This window comes from Macrosteles quadrilineatus, unplaced genomic scaffold, assembly GCF_028750875.1.
Source record: "Macrosteles quadrilineatus isolate MER2022 unplaced genomic scaffold, UCM_ALF_1.0 Scaffold_1__1_contigs__length_201487025, whole genome shotgun sequence".
Taxonomy (NCBI): domain Eukaryota; kingdom Metazoa; phylum Arthropoda; class Insecta; order Hemiptera; family Cicadellidae; genus Macrosteles; species Macrosteles quadrilineatus.
In genome coordinates this window covers 125,659,649-125,676,166 of record NW_026542594.1, presented here as the reverse complement: position 1 = coordinate 125,676,166, position 16,518 = coordinate 125,659,649, and the positions used below count along the sequence as shown (strand labels likewise).

General features: G+C 33.1%; 1 protein-coding gene across 1 annotated transcript in view; it reads right to left on the bottom strand.

The window, feature by feature from the left end:
• The window catches only part of LOC129000390 (clumping factor A-like), an 85,216-nt gene extending 75,220 nt beyond the window's left edge, over positions 1-9,996 (bottom strand). The window contains exon 1 of the mRNA XM_054427357.1: positions 9,888-9,996. Within this exon, the coding sequence (XP_054283332.1) occupies positions 9,888-9,996 (109 nt within the window). The remainder of the gene's footprint in view (positions 1-9,887) is intronic.
• Between the last annotated feature and the right edge of the window lie 6,522 nt (positions 9,997-16,518).

Sequence of the window (16,518 nt, the reverse complement as noted above, 5' to 3'; positions counted from 1 at the left end):
AAGTACCTCATTGTCACTAAACTTGAAAACTGTAGACTGCCGCACGAAGCTTTAACTGAGTGTGATCATACATTTCGAGGGCGGAAATGACTGCTTATACCGGCAATGTGCACAAGATTTTCCCACCACTATAATTAACTAATAATAACACGCAGATTATCTACCTATATGTATATAAATGCCATTTAGGTTTTTTGTGTATTTTAGGTTGAGGTTGTGTTATTAATTACCGGTTGTTAACTAACAAGTTATATATTTCGTGCCGGTTCCGCGGCTGTGGTTGGTCTAGAAACGAAAACTGGGATATCAACTGATTTTGCGAGCGGGAATGACCCATTCAAATCAAATCAAATCATTTTATTTAGCTAAAATTAACGATACATATTGCATTAGCTAAGTTATGGTACAAACGTACATTTTAAAATTATAAATTTTTCCTTATAAAACTATTTACAGTAAGGTATTTACAAACTATGGCTAGACAAAAATTATTTACAAAGCTCAGCTGTCGCTATCTATACGCCAGGGTTTACAGCAGTCCAGTTTCTATCGTCCAAGAACTCTTGGATGCTGTAACAGGAGATATTAACTAACTGTCTTTTTATGCATCTTTTAAATTTTGAGTGGTCTGATTCCAATTTAAGATAAAGGGGAAGGCTATTATACAGTTTGATGCCATTGTAAAGAGTATGTTTTTTGAAGAAAGATGTAGCATGTTTAGGAATTGGCAAATTATGAAAATTTCGAAGTGAATATGGGCAGATGCGGAAGTTTTCTGGAACAGTGAATAGAGGAAGATTTTGTTTCACCAAGGTGAGAGTTTCAAGAATGTATATAGATGGAAGAGTTAGGATTTTTGATTCTGAGAAGAACTTTCTACATGATTTACGTTTGGGCAGAGATAAAATTGTTCGTACAGCCCATTTTTGGTATTTAAATAGAAATTTAGTTTTTAAACTTTCATAGCCCCATATAGGTATAGCATAAGCTAAATGAGGATATATCAGTCCGTAATATACGTATATTAGAACTTCGAAGGTAGACGTGTTCTTTAAACTACGTAGAAAAAAAATTCCAGAACTGACTTTTCTTGAAACCTGCTTAATGTGATCTGAGAAATCAAGATGTTTATCTAGTGTCAGTTCCAGAAACCTAACACTGTTAGTTGGATGAACTGTTGTGTCGTCCAGAAGTAGGCTGAATCCATTAGAGAGTCTCTTTGAAATAGAAAAGTGCAAAAGTTGGGTTGGGTACTATTATGCGTACTGTGTATGGCAATGTGAACAATATTTTATTTAGTAGTAGAAAAATATATAGAAATATTGCTTTAGCAGGGTGTTATATATTTGTATAAGATATCCAAGTAGAGATGTTCTCATCTTTCAAGTCTTCGTACATAAAAAAGTAAAACCTACTGATTATGACGTAACACTTAGTAACCTGTGATTGGGTAATAAGTAACCATGGCAACTTGTTTAATACGTGGAAGAAGAGAAATAAAAGCACAAATAAGAACAAAGAGAAAGAATAACACGGTATTATGCCTTTATTGATTTTCCATGTACCCTATTACTCTTTTGCACACTACGTACATAACATACCAATTATTACCATGTCACCTGGGGAGATCTCATTTAAAACTCAACCTGTTCAAATTGTCATTTACTCAACACTTTTGAAATTTTTGGGAGATTATATGATTAAAGTAAATGTATAAGAGTTGTGTTGTATCCTTAAAACTTGTACCCTTAGTTTTTGGTGTGTAAACGAACATTGGACCAGAAGATGTGCAGCGTTTCGTCGGTTATATTTGGTGAATAGAATACACCCAAAGTAACATTTGTCTGGGTATTTTATCATCGTCAATATACGCAATTCACTAATTGTGATATCATTGTCGATTTACATTTAAATACTTTATTGACAAATTAAATATTTAAAATAATATGAACTTTATTCAAACTTGATAAATAATATGAACTTATTAAACAACAACACTCAAAAGATTCCTCTGCTGGCAACAACAATTGAAACATGTGACCTTAAAAACTTGATACATAACTATACAGATTTTTTTAAGAAAAGGGAACTTTTAAATCAATATTAAGGTTTTTAATCGCTGGATATTCATAGTATATAATAATGTCAACGTAAATTATCTTGGTTTGGATGACAACAACTAGACTTTATATGTCCTATATAAAGTAATCCAGTTGCTCTGGTTAACATTTTGTTACAGTTATTGTATTATATAAGTAATTTAGTGAAGTATTCTGTGTCAATTGTTAAAAATACAACAAAAAGTTTGATATTTGTTTTCAGTAAGATCGTTCCTCTCGTTGCAAAGACTAATTAAGCTCTATGTGACTATAATACTTATTGTAAGTTTTGAATTTAACACACAAAATAGCATTCCCTCCTCCGTCGATAAAAAAATCCTATATCTTCTTGTGTCGTAGAATAGAAAAACAAGAAAAACTTAAGCAACACATGAACATAAAGACAATGCAAAGAACAACAACAATCAGGCTTACCCTAGACAAACAAAGGCCTAGTGCCAGCGGCTAACCTTTTCATGAGAGGGTAAAGATCAAGAGACAGGGAGGACTGTCAACTCTGATTACCTTCCATCTAACTTAATCACTAAATCAACAGCTTTGATAATGTGTAACATAATACTAATCAAACTACGCATTACATAAACCAAAAACAAATACCAATTATTTTTATGGTCTGACGAATATAATACATCTGTATATTTTATTTACTAAAAGCGGGGGAGGGGGCTTAATGATAAATTGTAATAATTTGTCAAGTTTATTTTTCTTTGTTAAGTGTCTATGATTTACTAAGCCCAAAGTGTATTCATGGTGACTTATGTAGCCTTTTAGATAATATCTCCAAACAAAAAATTGCTTTATTATTTCTCAATTATCATATATCCTTCATAACATGTATATTACAGTAAAATCATGCCACATAAAAATACAAGAGACTGTGTACAAAGGTCGTATAAGCTTACATAAATTGAATTACGATAGCAAAATTATAATGTAAAACTTTTATTTTCTCGATAAATCTTAAAATTATCTAAATTGAACAGTAATTTTAAGATTTCATGATAAAATAACAATTTTATTTTCAGTTATCATTATGCATAATAAAAACAAGCTGATACGCTTGATGACATGATCGTTAAGGCCCAAACAAATGGAGCAACTAATGTTTATCCATTGAAATTGAAACAATAGTTATTTGTGCAACTAGTGAGAAAAGTTAGCAATTGACTCACTCGAGCGAAATCCTTACTCACGAGCCGTAGGCGAGTGAGGAATGGTTTCTCGAGTGAGGCAATTGTACTTTGAACTCGAGTTGCACATTATACTTTTCCTACAGTTACCATAAAACAATATAAATTACACATAAATTTGTGAAGAAACATAACCTATTTTTACACCGAAGTGAACTTTTAATATAACATTTAATGTGAAGTGACAAATACAACAGTACAACAGCTGACCAGCTGATTTACAGCCAGTGCTGCCAACGTATTTCGCGCGCATACGACGTTGCCTGCATGTTACGCGCTCACTATTTCGTGCCTTCACGTTGCAAATCTGGAGTGAGACAAAGTAATTAGAGTGAGACAATGTTAACATTGTCTCACTGATGAGCGAATTGGCCACTTTGCTTTCTCAAATCAGTGAGAGAACATGTACATTGTTAGGTAACTGTAGGAAAATAAGAATAGTGCGGTCGAAGTAAATGTAAGGGAGACCTGACGTTACTGTAGGCATAAAACTTGGAGCGGCGCCGTCAATTTCCTGAGGGTTGAGGTTTAGGACTAGCTTCACAAAACCACTGAGTGTTTCTTGTTTCGAGTTGCATTTTTTCCTATTTATTGCGCCTTGCAATTGTTAAGGTTTGCGAGTTGTTGCTAGAGTTAAACAACTTTTTTTTACTACTTTCGCGGTTTCTAACATAGAATGTCTCTATGTCATAAAGCTAGTCAATCTTTCGAAAATGCAGAAAGTAGTCTATTTAAAGTTTAATTTATCCTGTTTAGGCTATAGCAACCAACAAATAAATACATATCTCCACGCTAAATGAAATTTGAGTTTACTCGCTATTATGATTGATAACTTTATTGTTATAATGTTGCTTTTGGTATCTTAAGGGTGGTTTTACATCAGTGATACATTTTAAGGTTGTAATAGTTTTCTCCCTTTAAATTGAGCAAAATTTATTTAAAATTTAATCCACTTAGTGGTTAGCTGATGTATATGAAATGCTAGAATATTGATTCCAAAATAATATTTAAACAATAAAGTTTTCTTATACAATATGTATATTTATTATTTACAAGTTAATTAAATTCGTTTATTCTCATTAAAAGGTTATTAGGGATTGCTAGAAGCAATAGTGTGCTGTGAAAAATGGAAGATTAGACCATTGGGCCATGTTTACTTTCGATATCGCTAACCTAATATAGGGATTGGGGTAGATATTTCTCTGCAGCTGATATTGTAAGGACGTGTAATGGAGAAGGTGTATGCGTATTTTTTATGCATTAACTTGTGTTATCTCCCAATTAATTTCTCAATTTTGTTCCATAAAAATATGTGTTAATCTGCCGTAAACCTACCATTTCTGTATATATTCAATTAATCTGATGCGTAAATAGAAAACCATTGATGACTGATTATGTTATCTTAAAAAAGTAGGATTGTTTCAGATCTCTTAAACATTTGCATATTTAAGTTGTCATACCTTTTCGACAAAAACTACTCCTTTTAATAAGGGGATATTACATACCCCTTTTATACTTTCAAAATACAACATTCTCTTAATCATTTATTGGCACATTATATAATCTGTTGAGCAATTAATTAGTAATTAAGCTCTTAACAAAACCTAAATTATTATCTATTATAATCTTGATATATGCAAATTTTAATTAAAATAATTTTAATCTGGTTGCAAAGCAAAAACAAGTACATTAGGTTTGTAGACAAAATTTCTCCATTTGAATAAAACTTGAGTTAAAAAAAGAAGGCATAAACTGTGTGTGCTTTGAAACTTCATAATAGTCCAAGCCCCAGAACATACCAGTGCACGATGTACTAGTAGTTGAAGAGAAGCTGAAAGCACAAACCTAAGTAAGTTTACTCGTACCAAGTTTAGATATTAGGCACAATAACGTACGGTTAGCTTCATAATATATGAACATTGATAGTACATATAAAACATGTCTAACAAGAGTTCTCATTGACTAAAGCTCACCATTCTAAATTTTAAATTCAATTTTTTTTATCAGGCTTGATTAAATTGCATGTGCCAATTTGTAATTAAATAATCAGGTCATATATTGGTCAATATCCAATTTCATTCGTAGATTAATTAATGACATTGAAAATATGAACTGGTTAGGTTTTTTTTATATGCCTCGTTTCTAACATATTATTGTGCATATTTTTCTTAATAGTTAGAGATTAACATTGGAAAATAATAAACTTGACACAACCTGAAACTGATTTAGTTAAGCTCAACAAAGTAGGTAATTAATATAGTTTCGTAGGATATTTTACCATCAACACGTTTTGAAATTGCTTAAGGAATTAATAATTGTACCCTAAATATTATTTTGCACTTGCTACGTTGGAAAACCCAACACCAAAACCAACTGTTTTGCTTAGAAGAAATAAAAAGAGGCATAACAGGCTAAAAGAAATAGATGACTTACAGTCTTTCCACTGCAATATTTACAAAATCAGTCAACGCCATTGAAGCAGTTGAACAGGTGAATGGCAGCAACCCGTGGACATAACTTTCCACTTAAACTTAGCTCTCATACATATTTACGATGTTGTTCCTGTTTTGTGTACCTTTAGTAATTGATATCGATACTTGGGCATTCTGTAAGGTTTGTGAGTTATGTTTATCGGTTATATCGTTCTTAACCAACCACCAACTGAAAATTGATCGAATAGTGTATAAACAGTTATGAGGCTGATTATATAACTGGTTCTAACTTTATAGGTTCTCAGTAGAAAATATATTTATATAAGTAACACTTATTAGTAAAGTTTTAGATATGATAAGAGGGTTGCAACGTACGTTAATTGAATTTAAAATACATCAGTAATATGCAGGGAAACTAAAATAGGCTAATTACTTTTATCTTGTTGATAATATGAAGAAAACTTGTCAAACAAAAACTACAAATCCCTCCATCATTATTTACTGATAAAATAAATACTTCTTGTAAGCTACCTTTAACAGTAGCATTTGTCATTTGGTCGTCGTCTTTCCAAACGTGTAGTTTGGATATACGTTTTTATAACTGTGTCGTATGTCTCGAATGAAAAAAAATAGTAAATTTCATAACGAGTTCCGAAAGTGCCATTTTCCGGTGCGCCCTCAACTGTCATGAGTGAGGCAAAGCCAAAATGCACCCACAGCAAAGATATCTTATGCATATCTCTATTTACATTTAGATTTTTGAACAGTAAAAACAGTTGAACTAATTCATAAAAATAAATCGTGAAGTAGTACTAGTGTGCGTAATGTTCAAATGGAAAACTGATGGACAGCAAGCAAGGGAAAGTAAATTAAGAGCGAGTTGCTTTTTTATGGGTAAGCGGATTGTATTTAATTTGCTCTATATTAAATATTTTCTTTGATAACAGCTGTAATATAAAATAATTAATTTACGTACGAAGTGATGCAAATATTAATTCATCCAAACCTTTATAACGAATCCATGACAGCTTCGTGTCAAAAAAACTACATATAACAGTTTCGTAATATCATTTACCTTATGTTAAGCTAACATTATCCATAAATTAATCTTATCCTCCAATTTTGCCCAATCACCAATGAAACATCTTATTTTATGTGTTTACAGTATAAGAGTAGGCATATCAAAAATTGTATAACCCAATATATACACATATTATTGTACATAATAGGTTATTTATAATTAGGATATATTAAGTTACAAATGTATAATATTATTAACGATGAAAATACAAACCATAGTAGGACCATAGTAGGTTTGCATAGTAGGGTAATCCAACAAGTGATTTTAGAGTCATTCCATAATCTAAAACTATTTCCAAGAGCATTAAATAGATTTGCACTCGTGTCCAGTTTTTTACACGAATGAAAAGAAACCCGTTCTCTTTTCAATAAGAGTTTCAGTTTATCGTCTTTCAATAAGAGGTGAGTTAAGTAAAGAAACCATGTAAACATACTGGACAGCTGTGTGACACTTCAGGGCTTGACGCTAACAACCGTGTTGTGGCAGAGAAAACGACGACATAACATGGACCTAAACGTACACCTCTAAACCCCGTAAATACGATAAAATATCTGTTGTATATATCAAGTTATATTCAGAGTTTCTATTGTCTATAGCCTACAATCAATTTAATTTACACATAAAAAATAGCAAGATTAAACTTATTTAGATAAGTGATGTTTTGAAGTTTCTATTTTTCTTGTTATTATTCCTATCACTTTTAAAATTCTAGTTTTATATCAAACAACTAATCTTTGGCATAGGAAATCTGGATTTAAATTCACGCAGACAATTACATCAGCCAATTTCGTAGATATATCGAGATGTTTGAACAAAAATAATAGATAAATAAGACATTTAAATTTGTCGATAAATATACAGTAGTCTAATTATAAAAAAACCTTAAAAATCACGATACATGATACATATGATACATAAAACCTTAGAAATCAATATATTTATCATTCAATATTACTGCAGCGTGCATCCATAAATTATCACAAAATCGCTGAAATATATTTAAGATACCTTCGTGCAAGGATTATAACATACTAAAAATATACTTGATGATAACGTTTACTATCAAAACAGCATGTAAATATCGGTTACTACCTAATTTAATCAGAGGACTATGCCAATCATGGCCATTATAAATATTGTCGGTTTGACAAACATTAACTAATATATGACGAAGAGAGTGTGCACTAAACTAATAAGAAACTGATTTTACAAAACCTTCTCTTGTAGAATAGCTATAATCTCTATAGTAGTTATAACCATTAGCTTTATTTTTAAATTAATATAGCGACACAGTCTTGAGGAGATTATGTGTGAAAGATGATTGTAGATTCAAGTAACATTCCTAATGGTAGTTTTGTTAACTCAGATGATTCTAGCATTCATAATCATAAATCACTCTTCAATATTTTTACCATAGAACTTCAACTAACTAAATTTCGTTACCTACCTTTAACCTATTAATGTAATATTTCCATAAATATTATAAAAGTAGCATAGTTTTGCAAAACTATTTTAGACATTGAATTTAGATTTTTTCACTAAACGATAAACAAGAGTTAACTTCAGATAAGTAAAATTTAGGAGCTTAAAAACAAATTTAAACAGAAACTATTTAAAGTACAGATTGCCTTTGTACTCATTATGGGTCACATATTTTAGTATTTATATATTAAAATGTCCACATTTCAGAGTACGAATTTTTATGATGAAAGAAATTCATTGAATGAGCGTTATGCTGTCAGGTTTACCAGGACCAATATTCCAAGCCAACCTGATATTAGGAAACTTTGTGAGGGTTCATATCTAGAGTAAAGAACGAATATTCTTCTCTTTTATAAGTAAACTTACGTAATTTTAAATATAGGCTACACCGTATAGCTTTCCAGTCTATATTAATCTAAGACGCTAGACCAACGAAAACAAAAAATACTCCCGCCGCAGCAAACCTGCAGACAAAGCGAATTTCCATATGCCTGATTCGATTTACACTAAAATTTATACTTAAAAATATAACATTTATTTCCTATTTAAATAGAATTAGTTTAACAAGTACTTAGGTTTGCTGCATCAGGGAGGGTAAAACTGTTAATACTTAGTAAAAAATAAAAACATTTTCAAAATTTGATCGAAATATGTTCATAAAAAAGCAAACTACAAAAGTTCAAAACTTTTTCTCCATAAGAATAACATGGGAATTTTATATTAAAAATTTTTTTTAAATTTTCTCCGTAACCATTAGGCGCAAAATAACGCTTCAATATACTAAAAAATTTGTTTTTTTAAGCTCTAAGCTTTAAGCTTAAAATGGTTTGGAAAGAAATTTCTAAATTTTAAATTTTTTTGGTCAATAATGGGAAAAACCTATTTTAAGCCTTAAAACCCCCCATAAACCCCCGTTCCCGTAGTCCGATCATGCTGGTTCGCGAACTCGTTCGAATAAATGTAGGTTTACACGTTTATACTAAATTTCATCAAAATCTGGTCATTTTTGCTCGAGTTATCGTGCTAACGGACATATATATGTATATGTATATATGAATTTGAACGGATGGTGTTTTTGGCCTCTAGGGACCTCAAAACGAAAAACAAATCGGTCCCGCGTCCAGGTCTTACCATGAGTACTACGGTAATAGCTTATTCCCTATATGGGAAATTCGCTAAAAAGGCTGGTTTATATTATATTATATTATATTATAATTAAACTCAACATTCGAACCCCTACAAGTTCCCTTTGGTAGGCTATCTGAATGAGCAGGATATAGTAAAAACGTGATGTTCCGGAGTCCTTACCTTTAATTATAGCTTTATTTAACTTTCTCTTTCAAGGGAGGAAGTTTCCCCTAGAACACTAGGCCTTACAATGCTGATAATGGTCAATAAGCAAAGGGCTCAAAATTTCTTATACTTGCATTTACTCAGTATTCTATATCCTTTCACACAGGTTCTCTATTTACAATTCTATATACAGTCTTGATCCTAGGTCCGTAGTCGAGTGCCAGTTAGTGTCTCCGGGCTCGTATTCAGGGTTTAGCAGAGGTTGCACCAGTCCTAGCGTACGTCCTACAAGTTCCGTGTGGGTCCGCGGTCTCAATCACCCTGTCACCTTCACCCCGGAATCCTCGGTCCCCTAGCTGCTGCTCTCCACTGGAGACGGTACTGGCTTTCCTCCTCATAAGTCAAGCTAGGTCGGTTTAATGTGCTACTGCTCTCCTCTGGAGTAGTGGTGTGCGTATCGATAAGAATATCGATACAAAGACAACGAAATATCGATATTTTGTATCGATACGGAGGTGCATATCGATATGCCCGTATCGATACACCACTAACTAAAATCGCATCGAATATCGTATTGTTTATGTTTTTGTTTCTTTGTCTATAATCAAGATCAATCAGGATCAGACCAGAGTGAGAGTCAGAGTCCAGAGTCAGTCAGTAAACTCAAACTGTGTGTTTTCCCATCCTTATAGAACAGCTGATGCCAATTTTATCGTTAGTTCTGCCCGGTGCACTGTAGACAATTTGTTTGCAATTTGTTTCTTGTTATTTCAGTAATTTAAATCCACGCTTAACCTAATAAAGCGATCAAATCATAAACAATAATTCGTCCGCTATTTAAATAACCAAACAGTAAAGCAAAAATCATGAAATTAACCCTAAAAGAATATAAACAAAACATTGTCGACACTATAGCCATCAGTGTGACCGGACATGAACAAGACACAAAAAACGAGCTTCAAAATTTACAATGGGATGGGATGTCTACTTCTGTTGGTAAGTCTATGATAGTAGCTTATGTTCATAGTTAATTTTTTTGGTAGAACACCATATTATCCCAAACATGAATAACTCAATAAATCTTCAGATTATTAAAGTTGACGAATGTTAAACCTAATTCATTTAGACCTATAAATGTTCACATAACCTAACCTAAAACATGATATCTACGTACAATGACAAGAAGTGAAGAGCTAAATATATTTATAATCTGTTCAAGTGAGTTTGAGTTTAATATACAAGTTAAATTACTAAGTCCAAGAGCTATAATTCAAAATATTTATCCAAAATAATGCGTTTATTTCTTGTATGGACCCATTCACTACTAGAATTATATTCACTCTCTAAATTAGCTCCAATCAATATCATAGGCTGCTTCAATTTAAGTTGAGACTCACTAGTTGCTAATATATTCAAATAGGTTCATGTACAATCACTGAGATGTTTAACTGTAATGTTAACACTTTCAACTATTAAAAATAACACATATTACCCTATTAAATATTTAAATACATACTTTCATACTTTGACTTACATTGGTGAGGCTTTGGAGCGTTTATATTTAAATCTTTACAAAATAAATAATTTTGTTTTACCGGTATAAATTTGCTAGATTAATTTATCATTTTGTCAGACTCAAAATTCGCCAATAACATTGAGCAATCAATTAGGTTGACTTTTAATTTTAACACATAATAAAACTATATTTTGAATCAAACTATATACAACACTATTAATAAGAAAATTCAATTAAGCATTTTAAAATGTGGCAAATTCTATAAGAAATTGCTTCTAATGTGATTCAGCCATATTGGGTGTGTTTGTCCATGAGAAAATGTCGTTTTAGCGTTTGATACAAATACAACAAAGGCTATATTACAGGAACATGATTATTAAATGTTTTAATACCGTGTATTAAATATTAAGAATTAATTAGACTTGATGCACAAGAATATTAATTAACTCAGATTAAGTTACAAAGAAAATATTAAGGATGTAAACAATTCCAAGTAAATAGTCCATCAGATGGTATTTATAACATCTGCTTAATATTTTAACATCTCTCCCTTTTAGTTGCCCTCGTATATTTTCACAGGTTTCACTGTTCTTCCAAACCTTGTTCTAACTTCTTCATTTGATTGGTGACTTGGTTGTGAATAAGTAGGATTATTATGGTTCACAAACAACCTTGTATTGAAAGTTGTTGTGCTGGTATTGATCTTGGGGCTTTATGATTACTCTGATTAGTGTTGTTGGTTTAAAAGGTAGGGGGTTTAAGTAAGCTCCGTTATGGTTTAATGCTACAGAAGTTTGTGGAGAATGATCGTTATTTTTAGAGAAAGGAAGTGGAGCAATACTTGCTGATTGTTTAGGACTGGTTTGGCTTTTGTACGGAATCAAGTGGTATCGGTTTCTGAGGACTGTATTTTTTTAGTATTTACCCAATATGATCTTGTCTCATTGGCTAGGTTTGTTATTGTACCCAGACGTTTTAGATCTTGGATCCACACCTTTTCTTTTGTCCTCGTTGCATTAAGGGTAAATCCCTGGTACCGTGATGATTTCATTTTGATTTTTGTTGGAATCTCTGTATTTTCCTCCCTCTTCTTGAAACTGGGCAAGTCAGGTCTTTCAGTAAGTTTCTGTGGTAAGACAGGTAAATTATCTCGTAACCTCCTGTTAAACAAAATTTGGGCTAGGCTAAGCCCGTTGGCCTTAAGGGGTGTTTTCCTGTAGAAAATAAGTGCAAGGTAAAGGGTCTTCTTAAGACACGTTTAGCTATTTTTACAGCAGCCTCTGCAGATCCGTTACTTTGATGATGCCCTGGACTGCTTGTTGTTAGTTTGAAGTTCTACTTTTGTGCAAAAGCTTTAAACTCAGTTGGTAAGTTTTAATAATTTAGTGGTTTAGCGGTTTACTTGAGAAGCTTTCCATTCTTTTTACAGAATCTGTTAATGACTGGCTACAAAATCCGTGGGCTTTTGGTCGTTTTGGCGACAGTTTCAGTTTCTGGTAGGCCCATGGTTGGCTCGTCTACATTCTAACCATTTAAATTAATAATTAATTGCCACAATTTCCTAAAATGATCACTGGCCATGATCATAATAATATATTCGTAGAATTGTATGAGCTCCTGCCATGAGGGATACCACAATCATTGCATTTAAACGTGGTTTTTGCAACTAGAGTTCTGCAGGTACTCAGGAAATTCCATAGTTCATAGAAAATCAATATTCTGCCACAATCAGGAATTGAGTTGAACTTTGTACGCCCCACTCCTCCCACCTTTGAAACATGTTCATAACATAAAACCTGCAAACTGGGCTGGAGTTGTACATGCACAAGGAACAGTGTGGAAATTTATGGAACTAAATAGATAATTCTGAACATTTATGTGATTTAAAGATAAAAGTTAGCCATTTTGGGGTCAGCAAGCCTAGAAAGTTTCCTGCAATCAGAAAGGAATCTACCCATATCATTCTTTCCCTCCTGACCACCTTTAGGGATTTATTGGCAGAGGTGAGAATAGTTATAAATACTTTAATTTATTGTTAACCTATTTTGAAATAACCTTTTGAATTATATTTTCAGTGAAACTCATTCAAGATTAAATCTTGGCTATATATGCAATGTAGGAGGCTTTGGAAAAACTATTAATTTAAATGGTTAGAATGTAGACGAGCCAACCATGGGCCTACCAGAAACTGAAACTGTCGCCTAAACGACCAAAAGCCCATGGATTTTGCAACCAGCTATAACAGATTCCGTAAAAAGAATGGAAAGCTTCTCAGGTAAGCCACTAAATTATTCAAATTCAAACAACTAGTGTCGCTTCGTTTAAATGTTCGTTGTCAAAATTTATTATTTCTAAAAGCGAACAATTTAGTATTGTTTATTAACAACCAGATTATTAAAGGAAGCACCATCAATTTATCAATACTTTAATTTACTGTCAAAAGATGGCATTGTGTATGTCAAAATGCATCACAATTTAGGCTAAGTCACACCTACAACTAAAAAGTTATGAAATTCACTGGCGGTGGCGGATATTAAAGTAAATCCGTGTATCCTCTATTTATTATACTTTAAATATATTATCTTAAAAGCTTGGTTGCACTTCTGTATGAGCGATATGACTGCATATACAGAATGCATCAAAATTTACGCTACGCTGCAGCGTTGTAAGTTTTAACAGTATTCAATAGTTTCACAGGACACCTTTCTAACAGTACTCAAAATCAATAAATGCACTATAGAATTGTTTTTTTGTAGGTGGTGGTTCCAGAGATCAACAAATAACTGTTGGCACAACCATAACAATATGGTGGTGACACATGACCTACAACCTTTTATCATTCTTTGAAGACAAGGGCTTTAGAGGTCTTATAAGAACGGCTGTGACCCTTTATTCCGTCCCGACAAGAAAAACCATAACAACCTGTCTCAAGAAAAAATATGATGAAGTCTCAATGCAGTTGAAGCACTCGTTGAGCCAACTGAGTTCAGTCCCTCTTACTGCTGACATTTGGACAATAACAACACTCAAAGCTACCTTGGAGTGACGATGGACTTCCCTAAAGCGATGGCGGCAACCCAGATGATCCTGAACAAATTCATGAATTTATATTTTAGTATGACAGTATAAATGTAATTTTAAGAAATGAACATAATTTGTTGTTTGTGACTTAGTAAGACTTAGTACAGTACTCAAAGGTCATAAGTTAACAGTATAATAGTCATGCTTAGGCTACTTATTTCTCTCACATTCCTATCATCATCAGCATTTAGAAGGTTGGTCATTGCAGGTCTAATCGCTACATTTCTTCGTAAATTCCTGCGACTTGCTTCAAACAATCCATCGGCAATCTCAGTTTTCCTCATTCAGGGAACATTCATATGGTGGTGACACATGACCTACAGCCTTTATCATTCGTTGAAGACAAAGGCTTTAGAAGTCTTATGAGAACAGCTGTGCCCCTTTATTCCGTCCCGTCTAGAAAAACCATAACAACTTGTCTGAAGAATAAATATGATGAAGACTCAATGCAGTTAAAGCACTCGTTGAGTTAACTAAGTTCAGTCCCTCTTACTGCTGACATTTGGACTGATAACAACACTCAAAGCTACCTTGGAGTGACGATGGACTACCCTAAAGCGTTGGAACTAAAGAGTTGCACCTTGGGTCTTAAGCCCTTAAGCGAATCACATACTGCCGACTATATTGGTAAAAATTTGGTATTCTTATGTGAATATTGGGGTGTAGGTATAGAGAAAATCAATGTTGTAATTGCAGACAATGCGGCAAACATTGTGAACTCAATTGAGACCAATATTGGTCGAGGGAAACATATTCCCTGTTTCGCACATTCATTGGCTCTGGTACCAACAAAGGCCATTGCAGAGACTGCAGTCTTGCCAGACTTATTGCAAAGTGTAAAAAACTGAAAAGGAGTTCTAGATGGAAAAATCTTAAAATTAAAAAAAGAAGTTACTATCAGGTGGAACTCCACTTTCTTGATACTTGAACGTTTCCTTCTGCTACGGGGTATTGCAAACTAAATCTTAATCAACTTTTCTTTGGCACCACCAATGTCTGCGCAGCAACTTTTAGTACTTGAAGAAACGTTCTCATTTTTGAAGTCCCTTGAAATAGCACCAAGTAGTGATATTTCAGGGTAAAATTTTGTGACATGCAGCAGAATCATTCCATTGGTAAGGATGATGGAATGATCGTCCTTCCAATGAACATTCCGGGACACATGAAAGTTGTTGAAAAAGAATGTTGTATGCTATTTCTACACTGATTGATCCAAGGTTAAAAAAAAATGCATTTCCATGAACCTAGGGCTCTTGTCAGGGCAATAAACATATTAAGTGTCTTGATAAAAGCAATTCCAACAGTTCAAGAGAATTTCAGTGAGGAAGATGATGATGGCACTGCAGACAGTCAAGTCGATGATTCTGACGGCATTTTGAGCGTCCACGAACTTCAGGCATCTAAAAGTATCCCTATTGGTGATGATAATGAAGCCGACTGAACTTTGACAGTTCTTAAACCGACCAGTCATGCCATTAAAATCTGATCCACTGCCCCACCTAGAAACTTAAATCTGCGTTCCCAAGAGTCTACCAGGTGGCCGAGACTATTCGTCAGTTCCAGCAGAGAGGTTATTTTCAAAAATCCGGGAACGGGATGAGTTCAAAGCGAAATAGTCTGACACCAAAGCATCTACATGAAATAATTCTTTTGAATTCTATTGACAACGTTGTGGCTTACGATGTTTAAAACGTTCTCTAACTACCTTTTGACATTGAACCATATTATTCTGCATGTTACATATTATGAATATATTCAACTAAATTACGTTATTCATTGTCCTTTAGATTTGTTTGTATTTATATCTTATATATTATCTGCGTAATGCATGTCTTCAATTATATGGTAGGCATACTTTTATGAGTTATACAGAATACCTTCTCGATTCTTTTAAAACCTTACCACTCTAATGTACCCATCTATCCAAACCTACCATATCCATATATATACCTACACTTAATTGTAAAGGTTAACCAAACTGACAAACTGAATTGACTAAATATATATAAGATCTATTTATACTCATGCTAAAAAAAAACGATTTAAATACTATTTATCATTAGGGGTACACTCTATCTCATGTTATTCCCTTTTCTCAATCATTCTCTAAACAATATTTTATTCCCATAGTAATCAAATCAGTCCTTATTCTGAATCCACTCTATATCTTCTTGCCAATTAAAGATACCCTAACTATGTTGTTGCTTACGTATTCGTATTAGGGAATATTCTTTGTTTGTTAGCCTATCAAAAGGTAGGTATCGAAAGGAACATCACCAGGCTACCTTTTCTAAGACTTTTTTTCAATTTACCAACACTCAAC